General features: G+C 44.9%; 1 protein-coding gene across 1 annotated transcript in view; it reads left to right on the top strand.

The window, feature by feature from the left end:
• Window positions 1-17457, top strand: part of LOC146344594 (ATP-binding cassette sub-family A member 13-like) — a 262433-nt gene extending 244976 nt beyond the window's left edge. The window contains exons 35-37 of the mRNA XM_084857720.1: window positions 10797-10902; window positions 12597-12734; window positions 16408-17457. Coding sequence (XP_084713846.1) covers window positions 10797-10902; window positions 12597-12734; window positions 16408-16497 — 334 coding nt within the window. The 3' untranslated portion in view covers window positions 16498-17457. The remainder of the gene's footprint in view (window positions 1-10796; window positions 10903-12596; window positions 12735-16407) is intronic.
• The last annotated feature ends 1183 nt before the right edge of the window (window positions 17458-18640 follow it).

Genomic DNA, 18640 nt, shown 5'->3' with positions numbered 1-18640 from the left:
CAAAGTGCTGGTATTAACATTCAAAGCCCTAAATGGCTTGGGGCCAGGTTATCTGAAGGATCTCCTCCTCTCATATGCGCTTGCCTGGACCTTAAGATCATAGTGGCCCTTCTCCATAAGCCCATGCCAAAGGATGTGAGGCAACTGGCTACTAGAAGGAGGGCCTTTTCTGCTGTGGCACCCTGGCTGTGGAATGAACTCCCTAGTGAGGTTCACCTGGCACCTACATTGTATTCCTTCTGGTGCTAGGTGAAGACCTTTTGATTTTCCCAGGCATTTTAGCATTTCAGCTTCCTAGACTTTTAGCTTTGCTGTTTTAAATGTGTATTTTAAATCTCTGCATTGCCCCTAGGTTTTATTCTGGTTGTATCAATATATTGTGGTTTTAATTTTTTTATATTTTAATGTTTTTATATTTTATATTGTTTTACTGTGCGTCTTTTGGTTTAATTTTTCTGAACCACCCAGAGAGCTTCAGCTATTGGGCAGTATAGAAATGAAATAAATAAAAAATAATAAATTCATATCCCACCTTTCTTCCATCATGAAACTCAAGGTGGTTACATGTGGTTTCCAGGTGGTCTCCCCTCCAAGCACTGACCAGACCCAAACCTGCTTAGCTTCAGCAAGGTGGTTGCCTCATGTGCCTTCAGACTAGGCCCTGGGACCCAGTTGCTGAGGTTGCCCAGTTGTGGATCATGGAGCCTAGAATGGGTTCTGCGATTTTCTCTAAGCCAGTGCCTCTTTTAGAGACCTTTCTCTAGAGTTGGGCCAAAAGGTCTTAGAAAATATTTTCTTGAGAAATCATCTGAGAATGTCCTTCTTCAGGCTTCCCCAAACTGTTGGAGAATTTCAGAGGCCCTCTGGAGAATATTCAATTATATTCCTCTGACTTCTGTGCATGTGAATAGAGTGGAGAATTTCAGGTGCACCTGTAGATTGAGTTTTAATATTTAAAATATTATTTAATACTGTTGAAGGACGCAATGAGCTTGGCCGTTAATGCTTCCAATCTTTTAGCCCATTGGTTTGTTCATCTAGCACTAAGAACTAAAAATAACTTCAATCAGTATTATAACTGAGCCAACATTTTCCACAACATAATTTTCTGATAAATATTTAATTTTTTAACGGTTGGAAAAGTCTTCCCCCACTCCTGGAGAATATTCAGTGACATTCAATGAGAGGTTTGGGAGGCTGTTTTCACTCGGCCCTACACCAGGGCCTGACCTGGGTGTTCTTTATTTGGTTTCAGCCTTGGATGGGTGTTGAAAGGGGCCATCACTGAGAGACTGTGTCTTAGTGACTTGCTTGCTGTTGGACAGCAAAGCTTCCCTCTATTTCACAGCTCAGTGATCGAATTTAGCCTATCGGATTTATCACAATTACAGTCTAAAGGACTACTGGATTTTCTACCCCACATTATTTGGATAATAGAAGCTGCTAACTTTTCTAAGGGAAAAACAGGCACAACCATTCATCTTTGAAATTTAACTCTTGTAATCTTTGGGGTGGGGGTGTTTTGCCTCCTAAACAACTCCATACATGTTTCTTCTTCATAAGATATAGAGACACCAACTGGTGCACACCCCCTCCCTTACTTTCCTTCCCTGTCTTTTACCAATCTCCTTCCCTAGGCACCTTGCTGCCCTGCAAAATGTTGTGTCTGCTCAAGCAAGACTGAATTATTCTCTCCAGCATTTCCAGTTTTGAATGCAGCTTCAAAACTATGGAGATATGCAAAATTGCTCCATTTCCATGAAGGGTTCTTATATTTCACTGGCCTCAGATAGCCATTGCTATGCATGTAGAGTTGAACCGTTTTTGCACCCATGTGTTTTGAGGTTTTTTTAAAGCGTTGACTTGCATGTGCAAATATTCAGGAACCCACCAGCTTACATGCATACTGTGTTTCCCATTGGAAGGCATACCTCTAAGCTGCTTAAACCCATTGGGAGACAAGACTGCATGTGATGAAATTAGCTTGAAGCTGTTCTCCATTTGAAGGGTATCCTTAAACCAGGGATCCCCAAAGTGTTTTGATCAGTGGGCACATTTGGCATTTTGAGAGTGTCATGTGCTCTCACAAAATGGCTGCCATGAAGGTGCCTTGCCTGTTCATAAAATGGCTGCCATAGTGGTCATGGCTGGTCACAGAACACTCATTTCCCAGAAGCCAAACAAAAGAAAAGGAACTTGCCCAAGAACCTAAGCTGAAGGCAGAGGTGGGGGCCGAGCTCCAAAACACAAAACACTCTTTGGAACTGAAATAAAGGTAGTGCTGGAGGGCAACATTGGCTTTGCAGCAAGTCAGCCCCCCAGGTTTTAAAAAAGTTTTAATTTAAAAACATCTTAAGAAATAAAATAAAAATCAGGAGGGGCAGGGAGCCTGGTGGGCGCCAAGAGAGGTGTCTGTGGGCATACTGATGCCAACAAGCACCATGTTGGAGACCCCCAGCCTTAAACAGTATAAACTGAGTTCCACTAAGGGACATAGATGCTTTTTATCTATGAAACTCTCAGAAAACTTTTATCATTTTTCCCAAGGAGAAGCATGGATGTTGTGATCTACGTGTTATGTATATTTGAGAAGGGACCTATTACAGTGCAAGAGTTCATGCATCGAGGTATCACCCTTTTAAAAAAGGAAATAATTGATGATACTCTGAAGCTTGCTGTTTTTTGGGACCACTTTCCCACAAAAGTGTATGTGCCATTTACGAGACGGAGGGTTGGATCCAGGATTATGCTGGATCAACTATGCTGGTGGAAGTGGAGTTTTCCACCCCGTCCTTCCCACAGCAGTCCTTCCAGCCCCGTAGAAATGCTATAGGGAGAGTCAGGAGACCCTGCTGAATGGGCTGGGCTGGGGAAGGGGATTCCAAAAATTGGGTGGAGGGACTTTCCATGAGTGGAGTCCTTCCTCTCAAGGAAGGCAGATCCTGGATCCAACCCAATAATTGCAAATTGGGGATATGCCGGGCTTTCCTATTAAGACCAAAAGAATCACTTCACTTGTTCAGCAAGATAAACATGTTGATAAGAACTGCCCCCCAAATTCTTTAACATTTATTCATACATTACAAAAGGGTTCATGACCATTACAAATATTATTCACCATAGTACAAACTTAAGTCAAGTACCCAGGCTCTTGACTTTTTAGGATTAAGATTAAGGGATGGTGTGGCTATGAAAAACATACTATTGCTTCTGAAATGACCCTTGTTATCTGATGCATTGCACTGTTGTTTTGGCCAGAGGTTAGAAATGTCAACACATTTGAATTGGAGCTGAAGAGTCCCAGATGGTGTTCGTGTGCTAAAGCACACCTTATCAAGCTGAGCTGGGACAAATGTTCTCCTCTAAACTTGTACTTGATTAATTTTATTGATTCAACCCTTGTAATATTGAGCAGGAACCTCAGGGCCCACAAGCAAAGCTTGCCCTTGAAGTTTGCATGGAAACAACACGAGAAACAATTATCCTTGTAAATAACAATTAATCCATTTGTAAGAGATGAAGTGAAACACATCAGGCTAGTTACATACTGCCACCTATCACAAGGTGATTAGAAACAGTAACAGAGGATTCCTCCTTTCCACTGCAACACATGCCTTCAGGACAAATGCTTGGTAAAGGATTCTGTTAGGAGCAACTCCCTCTTGACTACATTTAGGGATTTCGGAGCAATCTGCAATGGATTCAAATGAGTTTGAATTTCTATGAATCCAACCTTCAGAGGCCGCATTGCACTTGTTTTTTCAAAGTCACAAGGATTCCACGGACTTGTGGACTGATTTTTCACTTTGGGCGGAGATGTCACTCTGGGGGGAGCTGACTTTTAGTATGCATTAGTATGCATTAGCACTAATGAGAACTAAACTAAAGCATACTAAATTAGCATACTAAAGTCAGCTAATGCTGACTTTTTCAAAATGAAAAAAGGAAGTAAAAGAAACTGTGGATATTTAAATGGGCGCATTTTTAAGCTCCCTTTTTTGGTAAAAAAAAATAAAAATGGCAGCAAAACGGCAGGCACTCACCGGACAGGCCCAGGGTGAGTTCGGGCAACTCGCCAAGCTGCTGGGGCATCAAGTGCAGGTTGAGGTGGTGGTGGTGGTGAGTAGGGCCAGTGCTTCAGCAGGCACCCAGAGAACCTAGGCAGGGGCAGGTTCCTATGGTGTGTTGGCAGATAAAATATAGCTGCTAAAAAAATTAAAAGAAATACATAAAATAAACCTGTTATAAGCATGCCTAGTCAACACACAACCTGCATGGTACCAAAAGGTCTGGGTTGTGTGAATCAGACCAGACTCTGGAAAGTGCCTTTTGCTGAACAGCTCTGGAAAAAAGACACTATCCAGCTAAAGTTAAGCCCCCTTTAAGGGTACTATCTATTTTAATAGAAGAATGTCAAGCACAGACTCAACACCTCTATTGAGAATCAAAGGCATCTAAAAGTTCTTTACTTTGATTGGATCCAACTCAGTTATTCTTTTCTTGAAGTGCTGAAAGTCCACAAGAGTCCAATGCATCTATGGCCTTGAGAAAAGAAACAGCTGGCAGCGCTTGTTCCTCGAGGGAATGGAACACTGAGGCGCTTTTAACGCTCTAAAAAAAAACCCCATTCAATCCCTGAATAGAATATGTATGAGTTTCTGAAGAGTGTGCCTTTAGGAAGCTGGGTATTAATTTTTGAGAGTTGCCCAGAGAGCTTTGGCTATTGGGAGGTGTAGAAGCAAATTAATTAATTAATTAATTAATTTTCTGGCTTTCAGGGCTCTAAAGCTTTTAAACCATAGAACACGTCTTTAACTTCTGAGGAGTGGCTCGTTGTTGGTAGCACTGGGACATCGCAGGATGGTCACTGCAGAAGCGTATCCCAGCTTGTGTGATGTGGTTCTGCTTGGAATTTGGCTCATGGCTAATTTTTTTTTTTTAATGGGTTGGCCACGTACTGAATTATTTTGATCTTTTAATGCTTCATTCTGTTCTATGGCAACCGTCAGTATTTGAGCCCTTGACATACACTTTTGGGTTATTCAGTATAATGCTCCCACAAATGCCCTAAGCCCAGTGTGAGCTTGTCTGGCCATTGGGGGGGGCATTGCAGGTGGGTGGGGAGAGAGGACATGGCGGCATTCCATTGGGCACCCCCAGTGGCACCCCCAAGCAGGGAGGGGCAGGCAGAGTTGCTTTAAACTCTGCCCCCCTCCCAACCAAAGCTCTCTCGCTCACACGGCTCCCTCTTGCCCTCCCTTAAGCAGCGTGGGTTTATTACCAGTTGCCCTTTGTGGAGCCATGTAGGAATTTTTGGCTCACAGTTCAGTTGGCATTCTACTGTGAATCTTTTTGCCTACTTCACACTGTTATTGGGGTAGAGTGCATCCCGTAGGTGAATTTGGCATGATATCTCATAGGTCACGTCTTAGTTGGCGGCTAGGACAGGCAAAGCAAAGAGATTAGGGATGGTGTGCATGCAGAGGCACCTTATGGTGACAGGTGACACCTGAGGCCCCCCAAACGGGTTGTGTGGCTTGGTGGGGGGATAAGGGTTGCCTGGGAGACTAGCCCTCCTCACTTACCCAGGTGTTTGGCGGCACTGGGAGGGGGTGACAGGGGAAGGTCTACCTCCCCCAGAAGGGGCAGTCTGGAGGGATGGCAAGATCGATGCCACCCCTCAGGCTAGGTGTGTTTTCACCCAAGAAGTGCCAGCTAGTCGCTGACACAGTCAGGTGCCCATCCTAGGTACCCCTTTGCAGTTATTTTCAATAAATGTGGCCCAATTTTCAACTCAAACTTTGTTGTCTGAGTCTTCTTTGACCCATCTCTGCTCGCAATATGTATTGTGTTCCTTGGGTTACGTAAAGGAGAGGGCCATAGCTCAGTGGTAGAGCACCTGCTTTGCATGCAGGAGGTCACAGGTTCAATCCCCAGCATCTCCAAGTAGGGCCAGAAAAACTCCTGCGTGAAACCCTGGAGAGCTGCTGTGAGTCAGTGCTGACAATACTGGGCTTGATGCAGTGGCACAGCCAGGGCCAGAGTATGAGGTTCAGGTGGAGGGTCCTGGGGTTCTGAGAGCCCCTAAATGACCGCCTGAACTTGCAGTGGTAGCTCCTCCTCCCTCTCCTGGCAGTCCCTGGCTGCAGGTTTGGCTGGGAGCTGCAAAACTAATTGCCTCTGACGAGCCTGCACCATGGTGCAGCATTTTAAAATACCTCCTTTTTAAAAACCTACATTTTGAGTAGCAGTGGCCTGAACCAGTCAGACGCTGCCTTTGGGGGACACAGCCAATGAGGACACAGGAGCAATGTAAAGACTACCACCACTGGATATTTTTTAAAAAAGAAGGAGGAAGGGGTGGCTGGCTGGCTGTTGGGGGGACAGTAAGGGGGGGTTGGCAGCCCCGCACTTCCAAGAAAGCAACTTGCCTGGGGCCCCTTCAAAGCTAGCTGCACTCCTGGTTAGATGGACTGATGTTCTCACTCAATATATGGCAGCTTCCTATGTTACTATGTTTGCTATGTATATAATATATCATATTTATTGATTCATTATCTCGAGTGATTCAGATTATTATATGTAGAGAGAGAGAGAGTGAGAGAGAGAGAGAGAGAGAGCCTTTTGATGCTCAAAGGAAAACTTCTGTCTTGGCTTTGTACTTTGTTTTCTTTTCTTTCTTGTCTTTGTTTCTTTTTCTTTTTCTTTTTTGCAACAGATGGATGTTGGAATGGTTTGGAGTTCAGCTTCTGTTGCCTTAGCAAGAAGTTTTCTTCTGTGTCTAACTCTGGCCTGGAGGGTGTTTAAAAACTGGATTCCAGCAGTTCAAATCAAGCCAGAACATATTTTGGTGTAATTCCATTTTGGCCCCTTTCAGTAATTACCTCAGCTGAGTTAGAGAGGAAAATATTTAAAAGGGGAAACATGGTCAGTTTAATTTCCTTGCTTGCCTGCAATGACTACAGAAAACAGCTTGCCTGATGATTATAGTGAGGGGAAATGTTGAAGCCTGCAGCATATGAAAAGCCTTTGCAAAGGGGGGTGGGTGGGATACCCATTCAAGGTGCAGTGAAGGCAAAATCTGGCTATCCAGAAAATCAGCCTGAGTTTGAAAAGTTTTTTTTTTTTTTTTACCCTTGTTGGTGTTATACAAAATAAGAATTATTTCAAACACCACAGAGACATCTCTTGTCTTCAATTCACCAGGATTTTGATTCATTTGCCTTGGAAACTCCACCACATACAACCGTTTCATTTTACGAGATTGCTGACTGTCTCCATGTAAGCCAGCATTTTTTGCAAACTGTAATTCAACAAGGCGCTGTGTGTGTGAATGCCAGAAAACTGATAAGAATTAATGATCTCTTGTAAAAGGCTGCCTTAGCTTGGTTCCCATCTAAATTGAATACCCTTGTTAACTCTATCCATCTTTGTAACATCATCTTTATCGTCACATGCATTTCTGTAGGGACGATGTTATGCATTTAAAGGATTTAATTAGGGATCATTTATGGATTAGCAAACTGTTGCCAACCAGCCGCTGCTATGGAAGCTACACTGTCAGGATCTTTGTCCCTCTGCTGGCTACCACAAAGCTTTAAAAATGCGAAAATTGAGAGCATCATTTTGAAATGTTGGAAGGAAACACGTTATTGCCACTACCTACATGTTTCATTCATACACATATCCCAGAGCGGCTTTTTCACCACTGCTAGTAAAATTGGACCGCTTGAAGGTGCTGGTGCTTTCTGGTACTTCCAATATGGAGACTAAGGTCAATAGTTGGAATGTGTGGTCTTGCCAGTGGTGCGCTGTTCCAAATCCATGACAATGAACTGCAATAGCTACAGAGGGTGTCTTTTAAACACACCATTGGGGATCAGTATTTCAAAATACATTTCTCTGCTCATACTTTAAGATGCTACATATGATAGTTGGCTTTCTTGCTGCCAACTGGCTCATAATTGGCTTCTCCATATAGATCTACAGACAGATAGGTTTATCAAAGTGTGGCCAGCTGAACTGCTCCATGGCTCGGACAGTCTAGCTGCGTGTAAACCCAGCTGGGCCAGAAACAATGGATGTTTGCGCATCATTTCTTGTAAGTAAACGGAGGAGAAATTTGCACACATTTAGAGGCTGGGAATTAAGTAGAGGGGAAATTTGCACAACAGCAGTAACTGCTCTGAAAAGGAGCTGTGAAAAGGGCTCCTTGAAAACAATGCAGTGATTACTCGAAGCCAACATGGATTTGTCAAGAACAAATCCTGCCAGATGAATCTGATCTCATTTTTTGATCAAGTAACCTCCCTTGTGAACCGTGGGAATGCTGTAGACATAATATACCTTGACTTCAGCAAAGCTTTCGACAGAGTGCCCCATGATATCCTGATGAGCAAACTAGCTCAAAGAGGGCTAGATGAAACAACAATCCGGTGTATCCACAGTTGGCTACAGAATCGGACTCAAGAGTGCATATCAATGGGATCTTCTCAAACTGGGGAGAGGTAACGAGCGTCTTGGGCCCAGTGCTCTTCAACATTTTTATTAATGACTTGGAGGAGGAGGCGCAGGGAATGCTGATCATATTTGCAGATGACACAAAATTGGGAGGGATAGCTAATACTTCGGAAGACAGAAACAAAATTCAAAGTGATCTTGATAGACTGGAGCGCTGGGCAGAAAACAACAGAATGACATTTAATAGGGATAAATGCCAAGTTCTGCACCTAGGAAAAAGAAACCAAATGCACGGTTACAAGATGGGGGTTACGTGGCTCAACAACACTACAAGTGAGAAGGATCTTGGAATTGTTGTCGATCACAAGCTGAATATGAGCCAACCATGTGATGTAGCTGCAAAAAAGACTAATGCTATTTTGGGATGCATTAATAGAAGCATAGCTTCCAAATCCTGGGAAGTACTAGTTCCCCTCTACTCAGCATTGGATAGGTCTCATCTGGAGTACTGTGTCCAGTTCTGGGCGCCACACTTTAAGAAGGATGCAGACAAACTGGAGAGGGTTCAGAGGAGGGCAACAAAGATGATCAGGGGACTGGAAACAAAGCCCTATGAAGAGAGACTGAAAGAACTGGGCATGTTTAGCCTTGAGAAGAGAAGACTGAGGGGAAATAGGATAGTGCTCTTCAAGTACTTGAAAGGTTGTCTCAGAGAGGAAGGCCAGGATCTCTTCTTGATCATCCCAGAGTGCAGAACATGGAATAATGGGCTCATGTGACAGGAAGCCAGATTCCAGCTGAACATCAGGAAAAACTTCCTGACTGTTAGAGCAATACGACAATGCAACCAATGACCTAGGGAGGTAGTGGGCTCTCCCACACTGGAGGCCTTCAAGATGAGGCTGGACAGCCATCTGTCAGGGATGCTCTGACTTGGATACCTGCATTGAGCAGGGAGTTGGACTTGATGGCCTTGTAGGCCCCTTCCAACCCTACTATTCTATGATTCTATGAAAAGGGGAGGGGGAGCCAATAACTCCCCTTTCTGGACTAGCTGGAGACTCAGGGAAGAGTTGAAAGGGAGGAGGACACTGACAAATGTCAGTTCAACACTTAACAGTGAGAGGATTATATTGCCAAATGAAAGATACCCCCCCCCCTTTGGTGCATTTATTTTGTTCACACTTATTTTCTTTTTCGGTACTTCTTTTTCAGTGCTTATGCAGTCTTGCCTTTTCCATTTCCTTGTGTGCTGGTGCCCCTGTTCACAACTGAAACATGGAAATTGATAAGGCAAAACTACGCATATTGAACAGCTGAACTGGCACACTTGTGAAAGACCAGGGCAAAAAAAATCTTAAAAAACAACAACCCCATTTGGAAAAATTTCAGGACACCCCCCCCCATTGCCCAAATTGCTGTTTGCACAAATGGTGGGACCTGGAAAAATGCGCAAAATATGTCTGCTACAGTTCACCGCCAGTTGCCAGAGCAGAAACACTGTGGAGTCCTGTTGGTCTCAAGCAGAATGGAATTCCCAGCGTCACACATCCCGAGCTCACACTGGAGAACTGAAAGAACAAAAACAAGAGAGGCGACTCCCACTGCTAACTTTGCTTCGATTTGCAATTCTGCCATTTGCTGGCCTTCTCGTTAATATTGCCACAGGGAGGGGCCACAGCTGAATGGGTGCCAAGGGAAACGGGAGGGAGGAGGTGGGGCAGAGGACGTTGTGAAGCGGGGCAAGGATCCCAAGGGCTGGAGAGAGGGAGCGAGTTGCTGTTGCTCCTTCTTCTCTGTCTCATCATTGCCACCATTTACTTGCTTGACAGGGAGGGAGCTAGTGAGCAGGTCAGCAGTGGCCCCTAGTGCTCTTTCTCAGAGCCACCGTTGTCTGGCCCAGGACATGAAGCGGGTGAACAAGCAGGTTGCAACAGTGGAGGAGCAAGCCTAGGGGGCTCTTGTCGGTAGGCCCCTGCTGCAGTGTGAGCCCTTGGCAGGGGCCTGACCATACCTGCCTTTGCCACCAACCCTGCACTCAGCTACAGCCCATCTTTATGGTCCCATTTCCATACGTACTCCCACCATTTGGTGAGCATCTCACTGGTCAATCGTTGCCTGCCTTCTTTTTTAGAATTCTCTTGAATTTCGAAACACTTCAGGCTTGATTATTGCCACTATATTAACAAATCCAGAGGACTAACGCCGCTAGACATGAACAACGCTGAGTCTTCTTGATGTGTATTTTGTGGAAGTGTGAAATATAGCCAAGCTTTCTTCCCTCTCTTTTTTTTTCCATGTAAACCTGGATCTGCGCTGGTGGTCGATGGACTCAGGTTTGGTGACGGCTATTCAGTCAAAGTGTGGCTAAGCAAAGAAGTCATTTCCCAAAGTGCCGTTATGGACTGTCTGCAGTTTCATTTTCCTGGAACCCTTTTCAAGGTATCTTTGGGATGTTGCATTCATTCGATCTCTCTCTGCTTTCTCTTTTGTTATGCTTGAAATCTCTGACAGGCAGAAGCTGAATACCAATGGAAGTTGACAGCCGAGGAAGCCAAACCAAGCAGACATCACAATGCCACAGCCATGTAATTGGTCCCTTATTGAAGGAGACATGTGCAGAAACATTCCCAGGTTAATGTGCATTGTTCGAGCTGATACCACGGAAACATGAATTGTGGTGATGAGAGGTGGGGTAGAATATGAGCAGGAAACTCTTTGGGGGGCAGCAGTAGATGGCTGGAGTTTAGAAGTGGTTAGGAAGTATAAGCAAAGCTGTGTGCGTGCTGCAATATCGTAGGAATGCAGAAAACTCACCAAACGTCATGTTGGTTATAGAACTGAGCTTCCTGATAACCTCAGTTTTCATGTATTTTTTAAAAGCAAGTTTCTAGCCCTTATGGTAATGTGATGCCTGTGAGCACCAGTGCACCCTCTGACACATTCCTTGGAGCCTGCCAAGGTGACCTACCCTTCCCACTTCTTTCATTAACCATTTTTCTTACTGGAGCTGGGATTGTTTCAAAGCAAACTGAGGGCCTCCAGCTGCTGCCATCTTAATTTCCCAGGAATGCCTGTGGGCCACAAGTGGGACTCAGAAATGTTCTTAGGAAATGAAGATGGCGGGTGGCTGCAGGCCTGTGCTTTTCTCTGCAGCATGTCTAGCCACCAAGAAAAAGGCACTTGGACGTCCTGCCACTTCCATCTGATAAGCCACACCTCCCATGACAGCCATTTTGTAGTGGTGCCTGGTACAGTTTCTCAAATTGCCAAAGGCGCCCAAGGGCCCAAAAAGGTTGCCTGCCCCTGCCTAATGGTTTCAGATCTGCTTCGCACTGTGTGGATAATACCTGGAGAAAGTTCAGAGCAGCTGCTGAATAAGGTTTGCAATGGTCAGGGGCAGACTTGGTGGGGGGCAAGAAGAAGTTCTTGCCCATTCCCATCACTATGACAGAATAAATAATTCAAACTAACAGAAATGGTCGAATACATTATGCAAATTCATTTAATTTGTATAATTTCTACAGGCTGTAGGTTTCATGTTTTTCTTGGTACAAAACTGTAAAAAAAAAATAGTGCATACACAGCCTCATTATAGGACCCAAATGCAAAAATAGCAAGCATGAGCAGGTGAGAAGCAAGTGCTTACCAAAATGGTCATTCCAAAGTTAACTCACCTTTTCCAGCCAGAAACAATCTCTAGCTATCAGAAAGAATCAACTATTTTGGACAGCTAGACTTTTAAAACCTCTCTTTTGAATCATGTTATGGGGTTGGATCCAGATATATGCTGGATCAAGTGCACCGACGGAAGCGGACTTCCTGCAGCAGCTCCTCGTTCCCACAGCAACTGCTCTCGCCCCCTGAAAATGCTACACAGAGAATCAGGAGGCCCTGCTGAACCAGGTGAGGGTTGGGGTGTAGGGAGATGCCTAAAATTGGTCAGAGAGACCTTCCACAAGTGGAGCCCTTCCTCTCGCGGAAGGCCAATCCTGGATCCGAGCCATGTTGCTTTTCTTCGCATTTAAAGGCAGTGGCACTTTCCATGCTTTTCAGCTCAGCATTGTGTTCAACTTTGTATGGCAGTAGAAAGATCATAGTATTCACTGATGTTTGCTTGTTTCCCCCCCCTTTAGGGACGACACCTTAATCTGTTGGAATACCATGTGCCACAAAGATGGGGCTGCCTAGCAGAGCTTTTCAAAGTTCTAGAGAGAAACAAAACTGTTTTGCAAATTAAACGCTACTCCATTAGCCAAACCACTTTAGAACAGGTATTACTTCTTGTCTTTGCTTGTCCTGCAACGTGTTCGCAACAGTAGTATCTAATAGATCCCCATTTAGGTTGGGAAATTGAGCTCCAAGGCCACTTCCTTTTCATTTAACTACATGCAACCCAGCTTATGAGATCATCACCTCGTCATTTTTCTTTTACAAGCTGCTCTTTCTCAGCCTCGGTGCCTTCTCAGCTACAGCATAAGATTGTCCCACCTTGCAAGAAAACAATAAAGAGTCTGGGGATGTCTGTCGCTAGGAAACGCGGTTCTTTTTTGGCTCGGCCGAGTTTAACAGTGTGTATAACTTGATTTGCATTTGTGAGCCAAGTTGCGGGCTTTCCCCCAAACTCTGGGAACCTTTTGGGGGCATTTTTCCTCACAGGTTCTGCCATAATTTGTGCAAATTTGGCCATAATTATGCAAATTGCCCAGAAATTTGCACAAATTGGGGAACCTGCGAAAATAAAATGCACAAAAGGCCCAGGAAATCCACGAACTGGCCTGACTTGCTGCAGACCGGGTTGGGTGCTGCAGTGGGAACTGGAACAACCTACGGTAGGGGCAAGCCTAGGAAAACCCTTTGAACTCCCCCCCCCCAGATTTCTCTGACATCCCTGAGAAGAGCACCTGCTTTGCATGCAGGAGGTCACAGATTTCTCTGACATCTCGAAAAGAGTTTCATGGCACCTTAAAGAAGGAGTTTAAACCATACTAAATCTGTTTGTCTTCAAAGTGCCACAAGATGCTTTGTTGTTTTCCTGTAAGATAGATTGGTTTTATACCGTGGATGGGAGGGTACTGAGTATATTACTATCGTTATCTTTTTAAAATAAGCTTGTAAGATAGAGCTGTAGTATTATCTCTGTATTGCAGATGGGGAAAAGGTGAGGCCTGTTGGCGTGCCTCAGGCTAGACCAGGGATGGGTAACTTGTGGCCCTCCAGAGGTTTTGGTCTTCAACGCCCATGATCCTTCACCATTCATTATGTTGGCTAGGGCTTATGGGAGTTATAGGCCAAAATGTCTGGAGGGAGGGCCACAAATTGCCCACCCCTGGGCTAGAGAGTGAGTTGATTGTGGATCAACTCCACAGTTGATCATTGATCTTCACAGCAGAAGATAGAGGACAGATGTCAGGGGCGCCCTAGCTGCCTCTTACAGTCTTCTTCAATAGCCAACTCAAGACACAGACAAAAGGGATTCTTTCCAAGGCTTTATTCCATTTACAACTTAATGACTCTTTCAGATGCTAATCACCAGTGACTAAGCAAGGAAACGCACTGGGGTAGTTAGCAGAGTAGCCTAAGCTCCAGATAAGGCAGTTGGTCCCCGTTTGAAGGAGAAGGGCGGAAAGACTCTGAACTTATGGGTTATGGAGAGATCCTCCCTCTTACCCTTTTGTCCTCGGGACACGACCGTTGTTTGCGCGCCAAACGAGCACTACACCTCCTTTCCGCACCCTCCATCTGGCGCCGCTCCCCGCGTCTGCACCGAGCGTCCAGCAAGGTCCCATCCCCCGCTCTCTCGCTGCCAGGGTCACTATCTCTCTCAGGAATGCAGGCAGGAAGAAACTCTCCCTGCCGCTGTGCCTGTGAGAGATGAGCGAGCTCCTCTCCCACGGGTTGTTGCTCTTCCTCTGAATCAGAACTGTTCTGGGGCTCTATGGGTTCAGTTTCCACCCTGACAACAGATACCTGTGCCTGACCTGATGTTTTCAGGAAGGGAGTGAGGAACTGAGGGAAACAGTGGTGACAAAAGATGAAGTTCTCAACCTTATTGATAAATTGATAAATTGAAAGCAGATAAATCACCGGGCCCAGATAGTAGGGATGTTGCGGGCGCCTGACTGGGTCCAGGAATTTGTTGGGCTCCCCCGTCCGCATCCCCTGGACTGCACCCACCAAGACGCTATCCTTGCGCGCGCCCCGCTTGTATCCACTCATGCTCTCCAGGACTCACCGTGATCCCGTTTGCTGAGCGCCCTCCATTTTTGCGCCTTTGATTGCTACGTAAAACAGGAAGTTAAAAAAATGTGCATATTTAAATATGCGCAGTTTGGAGCTGGAAAAGCTAAATAAGCGCAATGCTCAAGTTCAGGACAAACCATACTTAAACTGAAATTGCCAGATTTGTCCATCCCTAGCTATAACTTCCATAGTTCTCATGGGAGCAGAGAACTCTTTTGACAGCCAGTGGTAATAGAGAGGGTCTATTGGTGTACCATGGAAACATTGCCTGGATGATAGCAGAAGAGTCGTGAGAAACCTCATCATGTTTGATGACTAAAGGGAGATTTCCCAGAATCAAGTTTTATTGTGGTTATGTTTGCCAAGTATGTTCCAACTTCCAGCCTCCTTCCTCATCATGCAGGTTTATTTTTCTTTTCGTTACGGGGTCAGCATTGTAACTCGGGTAGAGTGAGACCTGTTCCAAAGAGACAGGCTCTGAAATTAAACACCCAATAAAAAATAGTAGCAGAATGCTGCTGGAAGGTAGGGGTGGACGAAAGTCCCTTACCTGTCGTCGAAGGACGATCGCTGTGGGGGGGAGGCGCTTCGCTGGTTCCCCCGCGAAGTTCAGGCCGGGGGGGGAGGCTTCCCGCCTCGCCCAGCCGCGAACGCGAAAGTTTTTTTTAAAAAAACAAACGCCCCCTGATAGGCTACATGACGATTCACGTAGCCTATCATGGCTAGATCTGCAAAGTCAGCCGTGATAGGCTGCGTCAATCGTCACGTAGCCTATCACGGGTGACTTAAAAAAAAAAGCACGTACGCTAACGGCGGCCCCCATAGGGAGCCGCCATTCGCGTTCCTTATTTAGTCTCTGTAGTCTACGTAAATGTTTACGTAGACTACGGCGAAAATAAGGGCAACGCAAATAGCATTGCCCTTATTTTCACCGTAGTCTACGTAAACATTTACGTAGACTACAGCGACCAAATAAGGAACGGGAATGGCGGCTCCCTATGGGGGCCGCCATTATCCGTACGCGCTTTTTTTTTTTTTTAAAGTCACCCGTGATAGGCTACGTGACGATTGACGTAGCCTATCACAGCTGACTTTGCAGATCTAGCCGTGATAGGCTACGTGAATCGTCACGTAGCCTATCAGGGGGCGTTTGTTTTTTTTCTTTGATTGCAATGGCAGCGGCGGCAGCCGGTCAAAAGACCGGCTGCCGCTCCCGCCCCGCTCGAACACCCGCTGAACCGCCGGCCGGACCCACCACCGGGAGGGACATTCGGAGAAGGTAAGTCCCGTCCCGGGCGGGGGGCGGGGCGGTTCGGAGGATTTCTTCCCAAAACTTGTTCGGGGGGCCGAACATGTTGGCGCTCGGCCCCCCGAAGTTTCGGGGAGAAATTCTCTGCCATCCCTACTGGAAGGAGATACTTTGCACGACATTCACATGCTGTCAATCTTCCCCATGGAGTCTCTGATGAGGAATAAGTTTCTCCCCTAAACACATACCACACACATATGCCTTGTCCTAAAGTGTAGCCATGTCTAAAATGGGGTGCCGTTGAGTACTGACCAGCTCCTTCACAGTCTCAGCAATGCATTCTTAGTGCTCTGTTCACCACTATACCCCCTCCCCCAAGCAACAACTGCAGATGAAACCTCCCCACATTGCAATGCACCATTCTCATATATGCTGTGTTTTATTGTCTCTTGCAGGTATTTATTAACTTTGCGACCCAGCACTGGGAGGCTTCACACTCTGCACAGGGATCTTGTGCCAACCACCACTGCCGTCTGCCACTGTAGGCTTCAGGCAGGATGTTGTTAACACATTTGCTATGAAAACAAAACAAAACAAAACAATAAGACTTCTCTCCTGACTATGCAGGCAAACTGGAAGGATGAATTTGAAAAGCCACTGCTGTTCATAGGCCAAAAAAGAGGGAGAAACTAGATCTTGGTAGAAACTCTTAGGAAATTCAAATACTCTCCTTTAATGAAAAGGAACTGTGTGTTTTTGATAGAGATGAACCAAAACTACTTTCCATTTTTATTGAACATGTCTGGCAGTGCTGAGAAATGCTTCCTTGTTTTCAGTACTCCTTATGGGAATGGTCCATTATTCATTTACTTTGCCTTCACTTGCCCTCAGTGACATCATTGTTTAGCCAAATCTGATTGGCTGTGTAGTGCTGTGACATCATCTGACTCACTGAAGGAGCCCTGATTTGGTGGGATCACCCTTGCAACTACCCCCCTACCTCCGCCAAAGGAGCAACAACCAGGGGAGCCAATGGGGTAGAATGTGATTTGCAAAAAGTGAATATTTGTACAATTTCAATGTTTTTCAGGAAAAAATAACTACCCCACTGAAATGGCTCCTTCGTATCCCAGACTCAAAACTTGATAATATTCAACACCGCTCTAGTTTTTAGGTATTGAATATATTGAAAATATCAAAAGTGAAGATCTGGAATATAATTATTTACAGTAAATCTTTGGTTTGGTCTGATTTTTTTCATTTGATTAGAGTAATCCATTAAACATTTCAACTTCACATGGCAAGGTAGTTGCTGCCATGCAATATTTGTGCTTAGTGACTCAGATGAGAAACCTTTGACTGAAGGAATTAATTCACATGTATGTTGGTCAAGCTAAACTTGCCAATTTCAGTTGTACTCTTTTCTGTAAGGGTTTGTTCCAACAGCTATTTCTTTATTAGTCTGCCTCCTGGTTACAGCAAATAAATTGAACATGTTTTCCTATATGGTGCTTGACAATTATTTCACCTCTTAACACCTGTACTTCACGTCTCTTGGGATGCTAGGCAATTTCGTTTGTTTGTTGTTGTTGTTGTTGTTTTTAAAGAAATTAGATCTCAGAATGGATTCTAAATCAGTGATATATAGAACTGTAGAACAGCAGTTCTGTGAGCAGAGGTAACCTTCAGATGCTGGATCAATATGCTTCCCAACAGGTGTATTCCAATATCAGATTCATCAGACAAAGCCAGGCCAATGGGCCAATAAATCTCAAGCCAGCACTAACATTTCATAAACCAAAATTGTATTTCATCCTCTTATCATCATAGTTATACTGGAGGATGCACGAGGGTTTGATTGTTGTGGAATGGATAAACCAGTGGTTTGGGTTTTTTGTTTTTGTTTTTTACCAAATCATGCACTTTGGTTTAAAAGCATCAGGGGTGGGGGAGAGATGGCTTTTGTTTGTCCATTTGTTTTTAATTATTACATGTTCTACCAGGAACTCTCTGAACATAACTTTCATCCACTTTTGTGCAGGAGTGTTCGGTGATAGCTGGGATCAAGGAATAAAATAATTCAGGAGGAAAAGTTCACTGTGGCATGGTTTCTGTGACCTGAGTTGCACATAATGCTAATCCATGATTTATTGAAACCACGGGTTGTTGAATTCTGGGTTGTGATATGCGAACCCAGCTGCATTAATAAACCATAGTTTGTTAACCACAAACAACCCAGAAAGAGAACCATGGTTTGTTGTTTGGTTGTGAACTCTGGGTTGTTTAAAGGGGGCTCTTCTTCTGGATCTTTTAAAAAGCTGCTAAAGCTAAAGATTTCAAAAGACTGATTGATTCCAGGCTCCTGAACTGTTGTGGGGCAGGCCCCTTTTGGATTTGAAGGACAAGTGGAAGAGGCAGGAGGGAGGGAAAGGATCCTGAGGTAAGTGAAGCCTTTGTCTCCACCTGCCCCCAGCCAACCAAGACCTGGGTAAATAAAAGGCTCTCTAGCACAGGAACCTCAACTGAACCTTATTAGATCTGTGGGGAGGAGGGAGGATAGTTCTTCCTCCATCACATAATCCCAACCTAAATTTGGGGCAAAGAGTTGTTCTGTTCACATGGTATTTCCTTCTGTGCAAGTTTTTTGAGAAGTTGGTAGAGATAGCCTGTTCTACTTAACCTTTTCTA

Source organism: Heloderma suspectum, chromosome 5 (assembly GCF_057233095.1).
Source record: "Heloderma suspectum isolate Gila_16-S chromosome 5, 16-S_ref, whole genome shotgun sequence".
Taxonomy (NCBI): domain Eukaryota; kingdom Metazoa; phylum Chordata; class Lepidosauria; order Squamata; family Helodermatidae; genus Heloderma; species Heloderma suspectum.
Note: the sequence above shows the minus strand (reverse complement) of the source record. Positions and strands in the feature narration are given on the sequence as shown.